The 23868-nt window shown below is 35.3% G+C and overlaps 1 protein-coding gene across 2 annotated transcripts in view; it reads right to left on the reverse strand.

The window, feature by feature from the left end:
• Positions 1-23868, reverse strand: part of UHRF2 (ubiquitin like with PHD and ring finger domains 2) — a gene marked incomplete at its 5' end in the record, with an annotated part of 71931 nt that overhangs the window by 44423 nt on the left and 3640 nt on the right. For both annotated transcript variants that reach the window (XM_084237170.1, XM_084237169.1), the window contains 2 exons: positions 11665-11924; positions 20985-21218. In XM_084237170.1, the coding sequence (XP_084093296.1) occupies positions 11665-11924; positions 20985-21218 (494 nt within the window). The remainder of the gene's footprint in view (positions 1-11664; positions 11925-20984; positions 21219-23868) is intronic.

The following is a 23868-nucleotide window of genomic DNA, read 5'->3' on the forward strand; positions in this document are numbered from 1 at the left end:
AATTGTTATTTATACAAGGACTGGGGTACAGGCCAGAGGCGTGGGCGGGTGAGAGGATTCACTCAGAGACAGTGGGAAGCAGAACAGGCAGACGGACCAAAAGCACTGGTGAGGGGAGCAGGGGGTAAGACAGGAGAGGTCTGTTGCGCAATGTGGGTATCGACCCCATGCTGCAAAGGCTGCGGGCAGCTTCACAGCGCTGCGCTCACCCACTGCACTACCAGGGAGGTCCAATCTTTCTCTTTTATAAGTCATGAGTGGGGTGGGAGTAGTTAAATACTCATTCATATAAATTAAGCAATCCTCTTGTTCTGAGTTTTATTTCATATGCCTACCTCCAAAGTACCTGATGAATCCAAGGCCTGAGCCTTCCAAAGGTTCTTCAGTGTTGATTTAACTTGCTTGCTTGTTGTTGGCTTCTCATCCTTAGGTTTCAGCATTTTTGTTCTGGTCAGTTAGGTATCATATACCCATTAGCTTCTTACCTTCCAAAATGTTTTTGCCTTCTCTTACATGTCTTACTTCTATCCCATTTTTGTCCTTGGGGATTTATATTTTTTTTAAAAATTGTCTTTCTAGGAGGATTTAAGGAGACAAACATTCATCTTAATCTGTCATGTTTAACTTGAAGCCTTTATTCACTTTCAGTTTCATTTCTTACTATTCACCATACACACCCCCTACATTTCTGAAGATACTAGTTTATTCTCTTACAATCCCTCATTTCCTACTTCTTAAACATCAGTAATTATCTGTTGTTCTCTTTCAGGAATACAGAAGTAACTTCTCTACCTTGTACTCTCAAAACTCAACATTAAAACTTCAGTGTGCAAATTTCTATCACACTGGTAACAGCAATTTTTCATTGAGGAGCAGGTACTATGTTCAAACTTCAGTGTATTTGGGATATACTAGGTATACAAGTTTTTGAAAGCATGCAACTCATTAAATAAAAAAATCTGTGTTTATATAGCTAAAACTGTTAATCAAATGAACTATGATGATGGTATTTAAAAAAATTCCCTTGATTCTATGTGTTTGAGAAGAATCTCCTTGAACCTATGTCTCCTCTCCCTTTCTTGATCTAGTTATATGCGAACATAGAATTCTATGCAATGTTAATAAAAAACATAAATGGCCTTTTGAAGACTATATTTTTAGTGTTTGTAAAAACAAGAAACATGTAGTCAGCTCAATTACTATAGCAGTACTAAAAAGAAGGTCAAGAGTACAGGTTGTCCACAACACAGCTCCACTTCCAACTTCTAGCATTTTCATGGAGGAAAACTTCAGGGAACCATATGAAACATTTTTGGAGGTGTTTGAAGTTTTAATAATTTCTGAAACAGGTCTATTCAATGTAGGCATAAAGACAGAGAGATAGGACTTTATCAATACCAACTTTACATTGTGCTAAGGGCTAACCCTTACATATGAAAGGATTTAAACTAGGGTCCCTATTTCTCTTGTACTATGTAACCACCCAGTCTCAAAATCTGAAGTCAAGATATCATTCTATTGCTATTATAGGCAATAAGATCAATTAGCCACAGATTCCTTGAAGGTTGAGAACCACTTTGGTGTTAAAAAGTTTGTATCTCCGGTAAGCCTTAAATACCCCTAAGTTGAAGTTTTCCCATCATTCAGATTACCTGCTTTTGATTATTCTTAGCTATGTGAATATTAACAAAAATCAAGTTGTCAACTGGCAAAACAACAGGTGTTTGAAGTCCAGAGACTAAATTTCAGGGAAACTAACTAAACTCTATTTTCAAAACATAGATTTTAACCTAAAGTAGAAAAATTGCAGTTTCTTTGGTAACTCTTAAGATAACTAAATTTTAAAAGATTCAAGCTGCATTAAGTGAAGTAATACAGTTGATACTTTCTCTTCCTTCAAAACATGGCTTCCTGGGGTTAATATGCTTAAATAAGGACAGCATTCATCTGGAGGCATATACTAATTTAGTATATCTTTAATGTCATACCACATATAAAATAAAATGCATTTCTTATTCTAGTTGATAACATTGCTAAATCTCATACCTTACATGTAAAGCTTACTCACAAGAATAACTTACTTAAAACCGCTTACAGAATTGATATGCTACATGGAAATAAGTCTCATTTGTAGACATATTAACAATTGTAGATTAACTACTTTGATAAGAGTAGAAACAACATAATTAGGTTTAAAATACCTATGCCAAAGATAAATTTGTATTATTTAAATACAAATTTAAATTTGGAGAAAGGCTTTTGGTGGCCCTTAGGATTCTGAATTTTAAACACCTCAGTTAGATGCATCTGCAGTGTTTCTGACCATATTTATGAGAAATACTAATGTAAAGGGATTATCTATGAATTTGAAATTGTTATTTATAAAGCCATTCTTCTAAGCAATAAGTGATCTTACAACACAACAAAAGAGCAAAGATAAGGTCACAGACCTTCTAATTTATTCTACTCTCCTTGCGATTGTCATCTATCCAGAACACTGCAAATGATATAAACTTAGAGGAAATATTCTAAGTCTTCCATGAACATGTTAGTAACAACCAAGAAACAGTGGGTCAGGCTGGTTACTCTAACAGGGTTTTCAAATTAATCCTCTCATTTTAACTCCCTGTATGCAAAGGCAACACAATGCTTTGACTTAATTGAAGAAAAATCTCATTCCTTTTCTCCCATCAAAATCCAGAAATCATTACATTTTGATATTCCTGAAAACATTTTTGAGACTCCTTTAGAAATAGATTACATCAATACATTCAAGAAAATAAGTTTTTACTTAAAAAAAACCTTTCTTTAAAAATATCACTTGATTTTATTCAGAATTGGCTTACTAACTTCTATTTGCAATGGCTATAACTAAAAGGCTAGTCAAATGCATGCACCAATCTGATAGTTAAAAAAAATCTTAAAGAATGCTGGGAGAGGGCCTCCCTGGTGGTGCAAGGGGTTAAGCACCACACTATGAGCAATCTGCAACCTCTGCAGCACGAGTTCGATCCCCTGGCCAGCCAGGGAGCTGCCCACATGGCATAGCAGACCTCTCCTGACTTGCCCACTGCTCCCCTCAGCAGTGTACTTTGGTCAATTTCCCTTTCTGTTGCCACTGTCTCTGGTGAATCCTCTCACCCCCCCACATATCTGGCCTATACCCCAGCTCTTGTATGCATAAATAAATAAATCTTTAAAAAAAAAAAAAAAGGATGCTGGGAGCAATGACATTATCCTAAGAAGACATTTGCCATATGAGCTTTTAATTATAGCCTAGCATAAGTTACCCTCCAAGTCCTAAATGATGCTATGACATTTTCATTTTAGCTCAATGCCATGGTAATAAAGCAGTGTAATCTATTCAATTTAAGTACCCTTTAATACTAATGAGCTATGGATTTAGTTCACAGAAAAAAGCAATTAGACTTTTTTGGACAGGTTAATAACCTTTGGTTTATGTTATCTGTTGTGTGAAAGCATATTTGAATGACAGGAAAATTTTAATTATGTAAACAACCCTACATTCTATATCTCTGTGTGTGTGTATGTGTGTGTGTATATTTTATAAGCATGCTTTTGTGAAAATAAGAGGCAGTTAGTTTGAATGTACAAGTATGTGCTTTTCTGAATCCACCACGTTTTTCATATTAGCTGTTCAATGTTGGACAAGATTCTTAACTTCTCTAAATCTCAGTTATTTCCCACTTTATAAATGTCCACTTCACTCAGTTTTTATGAGGACTACATGAGATGATCCAGATAAAATTATTTATATAGTGTCCAGCACATAGTGTCACTTTAAAAAGAGAATTATTAAATTACTATTTAAAAAGGGTACTCTTTTAATCATTCAAGTCAAAACAAAAAGAATCTTTGCTTCCAAGTAACTGACATTTTTGTTTTAAATGTGAACACTACAGAACATGGAAGATCATGCTCTGTTAAAGAACATTAATGTTAAAGAAAACAATAGCTAACAAGTATAGTCTTCTCTGTAAGACTGCTATATGCCTGTAAGACTAACTAAAGGTGTAATGCTGAGGGCCACCCTGGTGGCGCAAGGGGTTAAGCACAGCACTAAGAAGCTGTACGAAGCCTCTGCAACAGGAGTTCAACCCCCAGCCAACCAGGGAGCGACCCACATGGCGCAGCAGACCTCTCCTGCCTCGGCTGCTGCTCCCCTCAGCAGGGTATTTCAGTCAGTCTGCCTCTCTGCTCCCCACTGTTTCTGGTGAATCCTTTCACCCCGCCCCCCACACCTCTGGCCTGTACCCCTGTTCTTGTATGCATAAATAAATAAATCCTTAAAAAAAAAGGTATAATGTTGAAATCTTAGTAACAAGTTATGAGGACAGATTTGGAGATAAGAAAACTTGTTTTAGAAAGATGGGAAACCAGGATTAGAACTCACAATATTCAACTATTAGAGAGTGTCTCCACCTCACTCAAGAATTTAATAATATAACAAATTTCTCATAAACAAACATGTAACAGACAGTCTTCTATGCAGTTAGTACAAGTGAAGACTGCATAGCGGAAAATGGTTCCCCATTTACAGTTATAAACAGGTTATTTTGCTTAAATTAAATGAGTTTTTTTAGAAAATATCTTTGAACTCCAGCAGTCTTGTCTATTTGACTTGTCTATTTGACTATTTGACTTGTCTATTTGACAAAATGGGGGGAAAATCAACAAGCTGTAATCTAGAGAAGTATTAAAATAAAGATGAACACTCAGATTTCTCAGTTCATAATATTTCCTTTAGCCTTTACTAAAATATATTTCCTATATTCAGTTAAACTGTCAATATCAACCTCTTCCCCTATATATCAGGTACCTGAGAGCAAAGATAAGGTGAGGCCAAAATCAATCACAAGTTTGAGTGGTTCTCAAACTTGTGTGTTCATCAGAACCACTGCAATGACTTAGGAAAACACAAAATGCTTGCCAATTCAGAGAATGATTCATTATGCTTGGAGTGAGCCTCAAAACTTGAATTTCTAATAACTGATGCTGATGCTATTGGCCAAAAAGGGCTCTAAGAACTGCAGGTCTAAAGCGGTGGTTCTCTATCAATCATGGCTATAACAGTAGAGTCGTGGAGAATTTTTGAAAAAGCCAGTGCCTGAAGGTCCCTCAGATCAGTCATATGAGAAGTTCTAGTGCTAGTTTCCAGGCACTGATGCTTAAACACTTCCTAGACAACTAATGTGCAGCCAGGGTTAAAAACCCACTACTTTACTTACAATGAATGTAAAGCAAATCCACTGTTAACAGGTATTTCTTAACACAAAAGCAGGGTAAGAGTTTTATTTTTTCTTTTTAATTTTATTTTTATTGTGGTTAATTATGCTTTGCAACACTGTATGATTTGGGGGAAAAGGTTCTTCAGATAACACCCATAGTCCTTCACCACAGTCCAGTGGGTCGCCTTCCTATTCTGCTCCTCTCGCCTAAATCTGGTAGCTTCAGTTTTATAGCCAGATTTCTAGGGTTTGTTTTGGTTTAGTTTTCCTGCTCCTTTGTTTTGTTCTCTATATTCCACATGAGTAAAATCATCCCGTAATTTTGTCTTTCTCCTTCTAACTTATTTCTCAGTTCCATCCAAGTTGTTACAAATGTCAAATTTCATTTTTTCTTTTGCTGAGTAGTATTCCACTGTGAAGATGTATTCACATCTTCCTAATCTATTCATGTTGTTGGGCATTTAGGTTATTTCTATGACTTAGCTGTTGTAAATAAGGCTGCAAGGAACACAGGAGTGCATACATCCCTTCAAATTAGGTGTTTTTGCACCTTTCGGGTAGATAAGTAGGAGTGAAATTGTGGATCATAAGGTAGATCTGTCTTTAAATTTTTAAGAAACTGCCATATTGTTTACATTCCCACCACCACTGCACAAGGGTTTCCTTTCCTCTACGTCCTCACCAACACTTATTGTTTCTGGTCTTTTTTGATATAGGTCATTCTCACAGGAATGAGATGTTACCTTACTGTGGGTTTGATTTAAATTTCTGTGATGACAAGTGATGATGAGCATTTTTTCCAACTGCGTGTTGACCATCTGTATATCTTTGTTGGAAAAGTGTCAACATAGGTCTACTGTCCACTTCTTAATTTGGTTATTTTTCTTCTTCTTGAGTTGTATGAGTTCTTTGTAGATCTTGGACATTAGCCCCTTGTTGGATTTCGATGCCAAATTTATTCTCTGACTCAGTTAGGTGTCTATATTTATGATAGTTTCTTTTCCTATGGTGAACTTTTTAATTAAATGCAGTCCCATTTGTTTATTTTTGCATTTGTTTCCCTTGTTCTTTGAGTTGGGTCCCCAAAACATCCCTGAAGTCAATGTCATTAAGTATTTTGCCTATGTACTTTATGGTTTCAGATATTCCAAGTTTTTAATCCATTTTGAGTTAAATCTTTATATGGTAAGATATAGTGGTCTAGTTTCATTCTTTTGCATATGGCTGTTCAGTTTTACCAACACCATTTGTTGAAGAGACTTTCATTTCTCCAGTTTATACTCTGTCATAAGGTTAACTGTCCATGTAAGTACTGATTTATTTCTGGGCTCTCATTTCTATTCCAGTGGTCAGTGTATATTTTTATTCCAAAACCTAACTATTGCATTATTGTATGACTTGAAGTCTGGCTGGGAGTGTGATGCCTTTTTCTTCATTTTTTGGGTCAACTATTCATTTTTTGCTTCAACTATTCAAGTTCTTTTGTGGTTCCAAATGATTTCAGTAATGTTCCCTCTACTTCTTTGAAGACTGTCACTGAAACTTTAATAGGAATCACACTGAATCTACATATTGCATTCAATAAGATAGCCATTTTGACAATGTCAGTTCTTCCAGTCCATGAGCAAAGAATATCTTTCCATTTCTTTGTGTCTTCTATTTATTTTAGTAATGCTCTAGAGTTTTCATTGTATAGGTTTTTAATCTCCTTTGTTATGTTTATTCTGAGGTATTTAATTTTTTTTGATGTGATTGTAAATGGGATTGTTTTAATTTCTTGTTTTCTAATTTCAAAATAATTTCACTCTTTTGCATATAGAATACCACAGATTTTTTTGCAGCAATTTTGTGGTCTGTTATTTGGCTGTACTGATTTTTCTTGTTACTAATTGTTTTTTAGTGGAGTCTTTATGGTTTTCATGTATATTATAGGGTAAGGGGCTTTACTGTTTATCTACTGATAAAAGTAGCCAAGTGATGAATAAAGATTAAATCACCAGGGCCTCCCTGGTGGTGCAAGCACACCACTGTGACGTTATCGGCAGCCTCTGCAGCACGAGTTTGACCCCACGACGGCCAGGGAGATACCTACATGGCACAGCAGACCTCTCCTGTCTCACCCGCTGCTCCCCTCAGCAGTGTATTTCAGTCAATCTGCCTGTTCTGTTCCCCACTCTGTCTCTGGTGTATCCTCTCACTCCTTGCACCTCTGGCCTGTACCCCAATTATTGTATGCATAAATAAATAAATCTTTAAAAAAAAGATTAAATCACCAGTCAGGTGATCTCAGTTGCTTATATACCTTGATTTAATGAAACAGAATTCATGTGTGCTCTTTTCTTTAAACCCCAGGTAAATTGTAAAACCAGTCTTTAGGTCATACTTCCTGTATATAAAATGGCTGACCTATGAAGGTACTGAAGTATAAGCTACTACCAAGTATGCGTACCATGCTTAGGCTAAGTGGCAATATTGCATATTGTTGTTACGCTCTGGAGTCAGACTATTTAAATAGATGTGTCCCTTGACAAGTAATATAATTAAGTCACGGTCTCTCCATATAAAAATTAATAATGTAAGTAACATTATAGTTATGCTAAAGATCACATGAGAATCTAACCCATTTAACAAGTTAGCTCAGAGCTTGGCCCTAAGAGTTAATGTAATCTAAACTGCTTATAAGCTATGCCATTAACATATAAACCTACTAGAAACCCCAAAAATGACTGTCCTCCAGCCTCCTTCTGCCCCTTCAGTAAACTTCATGACTCTTTATCAATAGCTTCAGGGTCTCTTACCTTATAAATCCATAGTCATAGCTTTGTGAATTTAAGTATTCAATGCCCTTAACACATTAAATTTTTAATGTCTTAACTACAGAGGAGATAATTAATGGGAATAAACATACCTTTTAGAAAGTTATTAAAGTATATAGTACAAGTTTACTATAAAATAAGGTAAAACTTGATATAGTCTTCCTTTATTATTGATTACTTTATGCTTATATTACCTTGACATTTGTTCAAGTCTAAATTCCTTTCCCTTTTGTCTTCAGTAAGGCAAAATATCTCCCCAGCAAAACAGCTTTGGAAGGGAAAAGCATTCCTCCCTACTAATGGGACACATTTTAAAAAACCTTAAGGATTTAAGGATCCCATGGAATCTAAATCTCTGGACTCTGATTAAATTCAGCATTCTCACTGCCAACTTTTTCTTGCCAAGTACTTGCTAGGTTGGTTGAGCTATCAAAACACAAAGCCTTTGCTGAAACAAGGGTCACAAATAAACAATCAAGGGAAAAAACCGACTTCATACCAGACACTTATGTTAACTGCTTTATATTATTTGCAATGAAATGTATCAAAGCTGGCAAGCCTAATTTGGTCTTAATGATTGACAAACAACATCTTTAAGAAGCCCCCAGAAATTCAGTTTATATCTATCAAAGAATCTACAGAAAAGACTTTTATATATAGTAAAGGTCAAATTAAAACATTTCAAATAGATTTCTTAACATGACCTGCTTTTTATGAATTCATCTGTATTTGATTTTGATAAGAAAAACTAGAGAATGATTATAAAACAAATGATTTCTTTTACATTTTAGAACAATGTCCACTAATTTTATTTGGCTGTTTTTGAAACCTTCTATATAGTATCATAAATCTGTAATATCTTTCCTCATAGGTATTAAAAATATATTAGATCTTCAGTTCATTACAAAAAATAGCTCTTAACCAACACTATTTTAACTGACAAACACTGTATATCCCAAAAGAATCCTGAAGGCAGGTTCCTTGGTCCTATGTATGGTAACCCCTCATCTTGGCTAAATGACAGTGTGTTCAAATTGCTCTGCCACAGGGAGGTTTGTAGATATGATAATGTATAGATTTGCCAAATAAGCAAATTACTTTCAACTTACTCCAGTAAGAGAAAAACAAATCTTTCAGTATTCAGTATTCTTACTTTTAGTAAACGTAAATACCAAAAAACAGTATTAAATAGAAATACTCTATTTGAATTAAAAGCTATAGAGGAGATAAAGGTCATCTAATCACTGCACCTTATATAAATTTTCTCTGCACTGTAAATCTCTACTAATTCTACTTGCCTATGTTTGAAGATGGTTAATACTTATTTATCAAACTCTAAGGCAGACCATTCACCACATTTAAAGACCTGACTGGAAGAAGAGCACATATTTATTGGGTTAAGCTCTCAAGATGCCTCAGGTCCTGCTGTTGTTAAAGCATGGAATATGGACGATTAAGTAGAGAATAACCAGTCCAGTGCAATAGTACCATCACTTTACTTACTCTGCTGCCTGACTTGAAGCTTAAAACTCAATAACGATCCATGAGTGCTCCTAAGTCATACATTCCAAGGGCTCTCTTCAGTGCATCCACTTCATCTCAGCGGAACCTGTTTAATAACTTACTGAAATCAACATGTACTTTAAATTCATCTATTTATCTTTTTATTTTATACTGTTCTTTTTATTTGTATTTTCATTTTGTACTATTCTTTTTTCTTTTTTAATGATGTAAATGACATTTACCTACCACAAGTTTGTTATCTTATTTCTCAATGAAAGTTCAGCTAGCTTAAGTTGTCAGGGCTGAAATACTTAATGTCATGTAAAATTATTTAGAGCAAATAAAATTTTAAGTCCTCTAGTATCTGTTTGATTTAGACCCCTCTTTACCAACATTCTTTCTAAGAAAGACAAATGTCTCCTTCATTTAAATAAAAAACCTAAATAAACACCAAGGTATTGTGATTTATGCTAACATTACACCAGACTCAGGCCCACCCCTTAGAAAGTCTTACTCCAAAAATAACTTTAAGAACTCATTTATAGGGCCTCCCCGGTGGCGCAGCGGTTAAGCGCTGGGTTGCGAAACTGCGCGCGGCCTCTGCGGCGCCGGTTCGATCCCCGGCTGCTCCCCGGCCACCACAGGAGGGTCCCACATGGCGTGCAGACCTCTCCTGCCGCCCGCTGCTCCCCTCAGCAGTGTACTTCGGTCCTTCTGCCTGCTCTGCTCCCTGCTCTGGCTCTGGTGAATTCTCTCACCCTCCCGCGCTTCTGACTGTACCCAGTGCATGTATAAACAAAACAAACAAACAAACCAGCAAAACAAATAAATAAAGCATGCCTCTATAAAAAAAAAAAAAAAAAAAAAAGAACTCATTTATAAGTTAATAAGTCTTACTATTTAAAGCCATGTCATGTACTATTTCTAGGCCATGTTATTCCATACATAAGTTTTTGCTCCTTTTCGGTCAGAATAATATCTCAGATAGCAGTTTTCCTATTATTTCTTCTATACAAAACTCAAAGCAAAACTAGAACTTACTTATTGACAACACATAAGACAGCTGAAGTCCCCCACACTAAATTTATCTTGTTATAGTATTCATAACCCAGACACTGACTACAATTCATATACTAACTCTAATCCCTTTTTACCTCCCAACCTCGATTTACCAGTATTGCCAACCTTGGTCAATCCCATATCTTAATACTCATTCTAACCGCTGATTCTATTACCATCTACTAGGGTAAAAAGAGTACAATGGCTCATTTGAAATAAGCCATGTTGGCAGGGTAGAGACAATCAAGTATCAGAAGTAAATATTATGTAGGGATCTACTTTTGACCCTTTCCAAGTAACATGGAAATCTGAGTTTCATATTGTTCATATATAATATAAAGGTATCACTTGAGTGATGACTTAATTTATTTTAAGTGTACTCAATAAATTTGTTCCAATACTATCTTCTGTACTAGGATTTTGATAATGGGTAAAGAAAATATATTTTAGCATTAGAATATAGGCCCTTACATTCTTAAGTTTTCAAATGAACATTTAAAAACATTTCGTTAGAGGAGGAGGACTGATGGGTTTATTTCTGAAGAAATAAAAATGTTCTAAAATTAGTTTTGTGGTAATGCCCAAGCCTGTGAATACACTAAAAAAACAGTGAACTGTATCCTTTAAATGGGGAAATTGTATATATGAATTTCTAACAGTAAGTTGTTTAAAAACTATTTCAACCTCATTCTAATGACTATTACACTACATGTTACTATACTTTCTGAAATATTAAAATACGCTAAAAAAAAAAACCTAACATAATCAAAAGACGAGGAGAAATCCTTGTATAGTGAATTAAGCCAGGTATGATGACACCAAAACAAATATACTACTTAGGAGCCAGGGATGACTGAGCACTACAGAACCCTTATTATTTTACAACCAGCAAATAAAAGAAAGGTACTATAGACTTAAGGTAAACATGGCACCTGAATGACTTTTCCAGAAAGACTATTATTCTAAAACAATCTTGAAAAGGAAGACTTTGCTTCTATAAATAAAAACATGAAGTCCTCAATAGCATGACCACTTACTCATCATACTCGATATGATAAATAACGTCTTCATCAGCAGCAACAGAATCTGAATAAGACGTAGAGGGTACATTGTCCAATTTATTTGTGTTGTCTTTGGAATTATGATTTACATTTCCATTAGTCCTTTTACAAGAACTGCCATTCTTCAATGGAGTTTTGCCACGTGAATGTCCATCAGAAGCTCTAGTAACACTATGTATACGTGCTTCAAACCAAGCACCAAGGCCGACATCTCTGGCATCCACCAATTCATTTACCTAAAAAAAGTTTAAAATTAGTTAATGAAATGTCATTCCAGCCACTGCTTCAAAGAATCTTTACATAACTCAAGTTATCTGAGGGTTATCATGGTTTGCAACATTTGCAGCTACGCATGTTTAATTTCAAAGATTGGATGTAAAAAGGCATTCTTTTTTGATAATGCTATTTTTAATCTATTATTACTAAATACAAAAATTTATTTTCCTCCCAGGTTCTTTTCAATGAAGTAGGTGTTTTCTTCAATTAATCCTTCTTTACCCTTTTTTAAGGGTAGACTTAAAAAAAAAAAAGATTCTTATGTACACGGAATCATTCTGGCAAGCCACTCAATAAGAAATACTGCTAACAAAAAGCCAGGACTTGAAAATATTATGACTAAAATACTAATTTGTTTCATTAATTTCTTCAAAATGCCTAGCACAATTTACAGAGTCCAACAAGAAAACAGTAAAGTAGTAAACAAAACTCAAAAATTTGGGAAATATGCACATGAAACAAAAGAATCTAGTGACGCCACCTATACAAAATGGGGTAAGTTCCAGCACCAGTTAAGAACTAGTGTTAAGAAATGTATTATTGGGGGGCCTCCCTGGTGGCACAAGGGGTTAAGCTCGTCCTATGAAGCTGTCCGCAGCCTCTGCGGTTTGATGCTGGCCAGGGAGCTATGCACATGGCTCAGCAGACCTCTCCTGACTCAACTGCTGCTCCCCTCAGCAGTGTATTTCAGTCAATCTGCCTGTTCCCTACTCTGTCTCTGGTGAATCCTCTCACCCCTTGCATCTCTGGTCTGTACCCCAGTTCTTGTATGCATAAATAAATAAATCTTCAAAAAATGTATTATTTTGTACTTCAAAGAATGATGATAAAACATAAAAGAATAGGCTACATGATACAAAAGATACGTAGTCACGTCTAGCGAATAATTCTGGAGTAAACAGCGCAATGTGACAAATGAGAAACAGTACTAAAAAACAGGTATAGCTAAGAATTTAAGAGTCACAGTATTTACGATGATTCAAAAAATCACTCCTAAAAAATTTGAGGAAATTAAACTAAAAGTGAAAACCCTTACACAGCTGAGATGCTTACAGGAACAATAACTAAGGGACATCCCTTCAACCTTTTATTTCACCCCTAAAAAGAGAAAAGTGATAAATACAAAATCATCACCTAATTAAGGAAGATCTGAGGGTTTAAGAGACAACATAAGGTGGCCAATACAATTCTAACAGGATAGGGTAAGGGAAAATAGTATAAACTTAAATACCTATAAGCCAGATATTATAGGAGTCTCCTTACTTAGGCTTGTCTAACTCTTTAACAACCTTAATTCCTATTTTAAAAGATCAAAAACAAAGGTTCTGACAAGTTAACTTTCTCCAAATGAAAGCTAATGAAATGCAAGCTAGGGTTTTAAAGCATCTTGTCTGTGAAGCTTCTAATTGATGGTGCTTAATGACAAGATTACAATATAAATAGGAACTTCAAAGGTTAAGCAATGAACTTAGAAATACAGCACTAAAAATACAAAAGTTTCAAACCACCAAACTAACAAAGAAGGTAACAAAAGTAAAGACCTAACCAAATGTTTACTGTCACTACCAGAAGAGGCACAACATTAAACCTAAAACACTATGTAATGAACTTTATAGCAATAAAACTACTTGAAAGACTTCAGATTCAATGTAACACAAGAATGAAGTATTTAGGAGAAGAAAAAGACCTAAGGGCCATCCTAACTAGACATAAAGATTCAGAGACGGAAAATAGTATAAACTGCATAAACCAATTCACATATTAAATGGACACATACTCTTTTCCATAATAGTCACTGATGAGTTCAAAGACAGTTTCTTACAGGCATCAGGGCTAAAACAAAAACAATCAATGTCTACCATACTTGGGAGAATAAGCTGTGGCTACTATTTTCACAGCAAATTAAAATGCCAAAGTTTGACACAGCACTATACAATTACTACTCTGGCAGAGAATGGGGTACACAATTGATATTAAAAAAGTTACAGCAAAAAATACAGCTAGCAATATAAATCTTTTTATTTATTTATTTATTTATTTCAATATTAGAATAGAAGACAAAATCATTTATATTTTCAGACTGCTTAAACCAAACTAGTATTAGCATGTCTTAGCTAGATAAATTACCATCAGTATATGTTAAGTATTCAATAAATAGGTAGTTTTCTTAGAAAACAATTAAATAGCAAGTGATAATAACTTGAAAATAAGTTATCATAGAAGTAAATAAAAGAGAAATTAGCAATTACATACAGGAATTTTTACAACTGTACACACAAAAAAACCTTGGATATCTTATAGTGGTATAACCCATTGTGATTTTTTTTTCCTGGTATTTATAATTTTTTTATTATTATTTTTTTAATATTAAATTTTATTTTTATATTCCCCCATACAATTGCAAACGCCCCATTCTGACCCTAATCCTTCCCCTCCCGCCCCCCACCCCCCAAAAAGTGTCTCTGGTTCATAGTTTTTTGTTGTTTTTGATTTTCACTTTCTTATATTCATTTTCCTGGTCCCTTATTTAAGTTTTCTAGATTCCTGCTATGAGTGAGACCATCCGGTATTTTTCTTTTTCTTTTTGGCTTATTTCGCTGAGCATGATCCCTTCCAGCGCCATCCATGTTGCTGCAAATTGCATGTGTTTATCTTTTTTGAATGCTGAGTAATATTCCATGGTATATATGTACCACATCTTCTTGATCCAGTCATCTATTTTTGGGCATTTGGGCTGTTTCCAAAGCTTAGCTATTGTAAACAGTGCTGCTATAAACATAGGGGTGCAGGTGCTCTTTGGAATTGATGTTTCTGTGTCCTTTGGGTAAATACCTAGGAGTGGAATTGCTGGATCATATGGAAGCTCTATGTTTAGTAGGTCCAGAAATCTCCACACAGCTCTCCATAGTGGTTGGACCAGTTTGCACTCCCACCAACAGTGCAGAAGAGTTCCTTTTTCTCCACACCCTCGCCAACATTTGTTGTTGCTAGTTTTTTTAATATGTGCCATTCTCACTGGTGTGAGATGGTAAGCAATATAAATCTTATTGTGGAACAGTGAGATGAAATACTGAATTTGCATATCAAATATAAGAAACTAACAGGCAGATCCAGTACCTAGATACCTCAATAGTTGTTATTACAATTGGAGTTAACAGAAAATAAGTCAATCTAAAAATCAATGCTCAAACATCATTCATAATAGCACTTATTTGCCCATAAAAGTAGGGGGCAGCATTCTTGAGTAATATTAGATTTCTGAGTGACAGACAATGCTGAAGTCTGCAATATCTATTGTTATATATTAAAATGAAATTAAAAGATTTTTTTTTAAAAACACTGGAGATTATAAATAGATACAGATTAGAAGCAATGATTGCCAAAGCAGTAACACTGCAATAAAAAGCACAGATCTGCTAAGAGAAGTTTCCCATTATATTTTTCTGAATTCTATTGTGGCAAGAAAGCAAGAAAGGGTATTGAAAGAAAATTTAAATTTAAATAAAGAACTGCTTGATTTGTCTCATAACTACAGACACATAAGCTGCCCTGCCTATTAGTAAAAATGAATTCATACTTTCACTGCCCAAAACAAATCAAGTCAAAAAGTAGCAGTTTCTAAACTATTATTCTTAAACAAAAGTTAAAAAGTAATAATGTAAGCTTAATATAGATACAGATGGTTACATAAGTACTTATCGGTATGTAGATATACATTCCCTAGCTCTGTCAGTTGAAAGCCCTAAAAACAGTAATAGCTCAGTAACAAGAAACACATCCAAGGCAGGGATCTTGATTTCAAATATCATTCTCCAATTAGAGAAACCAACACTCCTTGGAGAAGCAGTTGATTTCAGGACGGGGACAGGAAATACATAAAATGAACCTGGAGCACCTTCTCCAGAGTGTTTAGAAAAGAAATAAATAACCACAGACTAACAATGATGGACAGTTGAGACAAAATATTCAGTCATATAAATGATTGAATATATCAATGAGGGAGAAGTGACACATTTCCCACATAGAAAAATTCCCAATAAATTTTGTAGATAATCTGCTTTTAAGGAAATGAAATATGCAACCCCCCACTTCTCAAGTGTTGGCTGAATACAGTCACTTCCTCTCAAAAATACAGTACGGAAGAAAGGGGGAAATAACCTCACACTTGATAAACCACTATCTTATTTCAGGGGATTAAGGTTCACTTCACCAATAAGTACTACTGACATAAAATCTAAGTTATAGTTAGCAAATAGAATGTTGACAGCACATGCCCGAGATACGAAGTGATGAAAATAAACTACTGCTGATCTTTCTCCCCAAAATAAATAAAATCAGTCTGATGATGACAAAGACAACAGATGAATACTCGTGAAAGGACATTTTACAAAATATCTGAGCAATCCATCCCAAAACTGTCAAGGTTTATCAAAAACAGAGTCTGAGAAGCTATCACAGTTAAGAGTAGACATGACAATAATTTAGTACAACACTAAAGTAAATGTAAACGTATTTTCTAAAATAAATGTAACGTGTATCCTAGATGGGATTCTCGAACAAAAAAAAAAATGTATAGGTAAAAGCTAAGGAGAGACAGTTCATTAATTGTAACAAATGTAGCACACTAATTTGAAATTATTAATAACAGGGCAAACTGGGTGTGGGATATATGGAAACTTTGTATTATCTTCCCAAGTATGCTGTAAATCTAAAACTGTTCTAAAATCACAAGTACTGGTATCTGAAAGAGGGGTGAAATCAATGGATGATGTAGATAACAAAATGGAAAGCTGGCTTTCAACACTAACACTTCTGTGTGAATTGTGAGCGTCACATAAGGCACTGTTTAAACTAATGTTGTCTTGTCCATCTCCAGACTTTACCTTTTAGTAATACAATTGTTTCTTTTTATTAAATGACTATAGTAAGAACTATAGGTATTTAAATAGTCATTTTACTGATTGCTTACAAAGTTCTAAGATATGTGTTTACTAAGTTTCTCCAGGTGTCCATAACAAATGACTTTGCTTTTCCAATATTTACACTTCATTATCCTACTGCCTATCTGTATTATCTAGCACTTCTATAAATACGTTAAACAACAACAGCCTTAACTGACTTCCTTGTCTGGCTCCTGTATTTAATGGGAATGTTCTGGCTTTTTTCCACCATTAAGCATGACACCGGGTGTGGTTTAACATATTCATCTATTCCATCTGTTCCTTTTACCAAGGATTTTTTATTTAATCAGAAATGCATTCAAAGTTTTACTTAGATGCAGAAAACATTTTAGATTAGGTCATTTGTTTATTCTGGTTTATTAATGAGATTATACTAAAATATCTCATAATAATGAACTAGTCCACTTCCTTACAAACCATACTTGGCCAAGCTAGTTATGTTCTTTCAGTATGCAGTCAATTTTATTTGTGAAATATAACACAGGATTTACACAAGATGTAGGGATACTGGTGTGTTGTCTGTCATCTCTTAGTATCAGTGTTATATTAAATTTATAAAGCAAAAGGATACTTTCCATTTTTTAATGTTGTGGGTCAATTTAGGTACCCTAATTATCTTTTCATATAGGTTTAAAATAAATGATCAGTGTTACCACCCACCAGTCCAGGTACTTTTAAGATACAGCTCTTTGCCAGTGTTCTTCATACTTTTCACATATAGGGGTCTGTTTGCATTTTTCTATCAATCCAAAAATTATATTTACATTTTCTTAAATAATTCACACCTTATCAATCAATTTTTAGGCTTAAAATTGTTATGGGAAATTGAAACTGGTACCAATTTATTCCCACTGATAAGAATTAAGAAAAGGGCCTCCCTGGTGGTGCAAGGGGTTAAGCACCGCACTATGAAGCGATCCACAGCCTCTGCAGCACGAGTTCGATCCCCAGGCCGGCCAGGGAACAACCCACATGGCACAGGAGACCTCTCCTGCCTTGGCTGCTGCTACCCTCAGCAGTATATTTCAGTCAGTCTGCCTGTTCTGCTCCCCACTGTCACTGGTGAATCCTTTCACCCCCCACACCTCTGGCCTGTTCCCCAGCTCTTGTATGCATAAATAAATAAATCTTAAAAAAAATAAAGAAAAAGTAGATTATAAGGATAGGAAAGGAAGGAGCAAAATTGTCAACTATTTCTACACAATTTATTAAAAGTAGAATTTGAAAAAGTTGCTGGATACAAAGGTGAATATATCAGTTGTATTTCCTTTAGTGCAATGCCTATCAAGGCTTCAATGGTATTCTTCAAAAATACAACAGTGTTTGCTTCGGCAGCACATATACTTAAAAAAAAAAAAAATACAACAAACATTATTGAAATTCATATGGAACCACAAAAGACCCCACACAACCAAAACAAGCCTGAAAAAAGAGGAAGAATGATGGTAACACACTCCCCACTTCAAACTACACTACACAAAGCTATGGTAATCAAAATATGGTACTGCAATAAAAAGACATAGACCAATGAAATAGAACTAAGAGCTCAGAAATAAGCCCACAACTACATGAACACTTAATCTATGAAAAAGGAGCCAAGACTATATCGGGAGCAAGGAAAGTCACTTCAACAAATAGTGTTGGGGAAATTGGGCAACCACATGCAAAAAAATGAAACTAGATCACAATCTTGCACCTTATATACAAATTTACTCAAAATGGGTTAAAAACATGGATGTAAAACCCAAAACCATAAATAAATTGTGATATCTTTGTGGATTTGTCTCCAACAGCAAAAGAAACAAAAGTAAATACAAAAAAATGGGACTACAAACTAAAAAGTTCTGCACAGTAAAAATAAACTCTCACCCTTCTGAATGGGAGAAAATATTTCCACATCATACATCTGACCAAAGGCTGATATTCAAAATATATAAAGAACTCATAGAACTCAACAAAAGGAAAACAAATAATCTCATCAAAAAACGGGCAGAAGAGCTAACTAGACACTTCTCCAAAGAAGACATACAAATGGTCAACAGACACATGAAAAAATGATTATCATCACTATCATCAGGGAAATGCAAATCAAAACCATGAGCTACCATCTCACATCTGTGAGAATGACACCCCATAAAAAAGGCCAGAAACAAGTGTTAATGAATGTGTAGAAAAAGGAACCCTTGTACACTGTTGGGAATGTAGGCTGCTGTCTAGCCCCTATGGAAAACAGGACAGAGATTACTCAAAACAGTGAAAATTGATCTATCACGTGATCCAGCAATTCCACTCTTAGATATCTACCTAAATGATGCAAAAATGGGGGCCTCCCTGGTGGCACAAGGGGTTAAGTTTCGGCGCTCTGAAGTTATCCTCAACTACTGTAGCACAGTTAGATCCCTGGCCAGGGAGGTGACCCACAAGAGGCAGCAGACCTCTCCTGTCTCACCCTCTGCTCCCCGCAGCAGTGTATTTCAGTCAATTCACCTGTTCTCTTCCCCACTCTCTCTGTGAATCCTCTCACCCTCTGTACCTCTGGCCTGTACCCCAGTTCTTGTATGCATAAATAAATAAATCTTTAAAATAAATAAATAAATCAGAAGGAGGAAAGACAGATACTGGATGGTTTCACTAATATGTGGAATATGGAGACCCAAAACAAAGGGTCAGACAAAACCAAGCCAATTAACAAACCCTAGAAGTCTGACCCTAGAATTGAGGCTATAAGACTTGGGGTGGGAGGGAGGGGGGAGAGGCAGGGGGGTAACAAGGGGAGGAGGGAACGCAATGGACTATGTTGGAGGGCTGAGGGTGACTTGGTGCTGCATGTGACGTGACCTATGTTTTTGAATTACATACAGTGTTATAAATCATTGTCACCTCACTCAATGAAAACATAAAATTTTTAAAAAATCAGCTGCATTTCTATATAGTGGCAAACAAATTATAATTTTAAAAGATAATCATTTATAATAACATCAGAAACAAAGCTACTAGAAATAAATCAAATAATATATTTTTACAAAGAGAAAACTGAGAAAGATAACTAAAGATCTAAATCAACTAAGACAACTATCATGTTCAGGAACTAAAGGACTCAACACTATAAAGATGCCAGTTCTCTAAGCTGATGTACAGATATAATCCCCATTGAAATCCTACCATATTATTTATCTGTAGTTATTCTAAAATTTTTACTTGCAAGTGTTAAAAGACACTCTTGGAAAGGGCAAAAGAAAATATCAAGTCTACAAGGCACAGTACTTTGACAAGTGTGGGCACAGGGACAAACACTGGAAAACATAGTAGAGAGCAGTTTGGCAGTACCCTGCTACCCAACAAGCAGCACTTTTATTTCTAGGTAAAAATCAGGAAAGAAATTCTTAAGCATATGCATGAGGATACACACAGAAGGCTCAAAACAGCACAGCGCTGTTCAAGAGAGCTAAAGACTGGAAAAAGCCCAAAAATCTAGAAAGCATGGGTCAGATAGCTGTACTGTGGCATATTAATAAAATGTAATGTGCGAGTGAAAAATAGAACCACATGTATGAGAATCTCAAAAAAAGAATTCCATTCAACTATTGGGTTGTCGGAAAAGTCATGATGCATTTTTTTCTGTTTTACATCATGACTTTTCTGACAGCCCAATATATAAAATTAAAGGCAAAATGACAATTTTAGATATATACATTAAGTAGTAACACCAAAGAAAAATGTTTTCTCTGACTTGTTTTGAAGTCAGAAAAGGTAGTTAGTTACCTCTTAGGCTGACAATAATTGCTAGCAGGGGCATACGGTAGACTTTACAAAGGAACCAGCATCATTCTACCTCTTAACCTTGATGAAATTACACAGGTGAGTACTTTATTATTCTTGAAATTGTATATATTCATTTAATACATTTGTGTATATAATGTTTCACAATTTTAAAAGTTAAAGTACTAACAGCCCAATCTTTATTTTCAAATGGCAATGCTTAACTTATTCACAACATCCTAAAGACAATAGAATCCATCTGTATTCTCACAACTTACAAGTGTGAAAAAGACAACATACCTTATATAGTCCAATGCCAGGATCAATAAGAAAATCACGAGTTGATGTAGATGGCTGACTGGAAGGCCCAACTCTTGGGGCTTTCTTTGTTTTAGGTGGACTATTAGAGCAGGGTTTGGCCTGTATATCAGTCTGTTTAGATGTGCTTGGAAGATCAGAATCTGGGCGAACTAGTAGCTGAATTATGTCATTTAGCCCAACATCATAGTCAAATAGAGTATATCCGTTTTCCAACTAGAAAAAAAAAAAAAGAGAAAAAGATTAAAATGTGTTTCTCAATCTGATCCTTCTCTTCCTCTTTAGTTACTCAAATTTATAGAAATAAAATCGACAGTATTGCAGTCAATCTATAGCCTATGATTTCAGCATCTTCTCTGGACCTCAATAAATTTTTAAAAATCACTCCATATTAGCTACACTTACAGACATTAAAATCAAAAACATATTGTGGCTGTTATAACCTCACTGCCTGGGCAGAAAAACTCTAAATAAATAAAGAAATAAAACTTCTGGTGATACAAGGGGTTAAACTGCAACACTTTGAAGCTATCCACAGCCATTGGTGCAGCAGAATGCTCCTGTCTCACCCACTGCTCCCCCAGCAGTGTTTTTCAGTCAATCCACCTGTTCTGCTCTCCACTCTGTCTCTGGTGAATCCTCTTATTCCCCCACACCTCTGACCTGTACCCCAGTTCTTGTATGCATAAATAAATATTTAAAAAAATAAAATTCTTATGAAGTTGTTTATTAAAACATGAAATTAACCATTTTATCTTTGTGAAAGCATTGCAATTTTTTAAAGAAAATCAAGCAAAAAATTTAATCAGGAACAATTACAACTTTTGCTCACACTATTTTCATTTGCTTAAAGTTCTTTAATGCTACTCATCTGTAAAGGTTATCAAGTTGTGCCATGCAAATTCTTCCAGGATGAATAATGAGCAAATTACTTTACAACTCACTCATATTTTAGCAAGGTCATGTAATGAATTGAATTGTGTCCCCTATCCTTCTCCCCAAATATCTCGGAATGTGACCTTATTTGGAAATAGGGTATTTACAGAGATAATGAGGTAAAATTAGGTCATATAGGGGGTTCCTGACCCATTGTGATAGGTGTCTTTATAAAAAGTTAAAATCTGGACAGATAGGCATACAGAAGTATACAGGGAGAAGAAGATAGCTACCTGATTGGAGTGCTGTATCTCAGGAATTGCTAGTAAACAATGGAAGCTAAGGGAGCAAGAAAGGATTTTTCCACTGGAATTGTCAGAGAGCATGAGCCTGTTTACACCTTATTTTAGATTTACAGTCTAAAGAACTGTGTCTCCAGAACTGTGAGACAATAAATTTTTGTTGTTTTAAGTCACCTAGGTTTTAGTACTTTCTTATGAAAGTCAACATTTTGTTTCTTTATAAAATTCAGTTGGCCACTTCACTATGACCAAGTAAGAAAACTAAGCTCCTTGAAGATCAGAACTATCATTTCCCCAGAAACATTATCAATTTAAACACGGTTCATTAGTCCCTCTGTTTATCTAATAGCTGCCACCATCCACAACTCTCTAACACAGTAAGACCATATTTGAAAAGCTGACCAAAGGAAAAGCATGAGAATCTGTCCTTGAATGATAAATTTCTAATATAGTAAGACCATATTTGAGAAGTTAGCCAAAGGGAAAGAATGAGAATCTGTACTTGAATGATAAATTTACTAATGTGGGGGCCTCCCGGGTGACACAAGGGGTTAAGACACAACCTATAAAGCTGTCCGCAGCCACTGCAGTACGAGTTCAATACCCCAGCCAGCCAGGGAGCAACCCACATGGTGCAGCAGACCTCTCCTGACTCACCCGCTGCTCCCCTCAGCAGTGTACTTTGGTCAATCTGCCTGTTCTTCTGTTCCCCACTCTGTCTCTGGTGAATCCTCTCACCCCCCCACACCTCTGGCCTATACCCCAGCTCTTGCATGCATAAATAAATAAATCTTTAAAAAAATTACAAATGTGTTAGATAAGTAGTTCAAGTAGTTCAAGAATACAGCTAGCACGATTCTGTATATTATAGGTATTCACAATTGTTAAACAGAACACAGAGGATCAAGAAACCTGCAAATTTCCTAGAGGGGAATCAGATGCATCTCACCAGTTAGTTAATATCTATCTGTATTCCAAATAACCTAGTCAGTAAGTGAAGAAATCCTGATAGAGGTAAGAATGTTACCAGTGCTTACCTTATTAAAAACAAACAAGAACTCCCACTAATCCTTAACTCTTGGGGAAAAAACTAGGAGCAAAGAACTATACACTCACACCTTCATTTCAACATTCTCCAAAAACCCATGCCCCACCTTCAAAGAAAGTAGAATGCACTAATCCTACTAAAACCACAATGTAGTTAAACATAGAACTGTTGCACATTATGTTTAAAAAATGTAAGTGTTCAATGTCAAAAATAAAAATAAACTCCTAATAGCATAAAGCATGCAATTAATTGACAGGCCTTGCCCCAAAATTAAGACAGCTGTTATGGTGGCAAAATCTGAAATTCAAAATGTCTGCATAAACATTTTTCCATTGAAATCTGAAGCGCAAGAATGAGGGACTTTGAGGGCATTCTTATACTCAACCCCTTTACTAATTTCTACCAAGTGATCATAGTAAATAATAACTGCTTCAAGAGGTTTTTTAGTTTGAAAGGAAAAGCAATGTCTGAAGTCAGAGTGAAGCACAGAAGTATATAAAAGCATTAGGCCCATGTAGAAGTTGGGCCCACAATCACCTTTCCTCCAATTATTTATATTTGTTATGATAGCCAGTTTAAGCCAGATTATCCATTTCTTTCCTAATTTATGGGTCTTCCTAAAACAGTGATTATCCATTGC

Source organism: Talpa europaea (genome assembly GCF_964194135.1).
Source record: "Talpa europaea genome assembly, chromosome: 7".
In the NCBI taxonomy this organism is placed as follows: domain Eukaryota; kingdom Metazoa; phylum Chordata; class Mammalia; order Eulipotyphla; family Talpidae; genus Talpa; species Talpa europaea.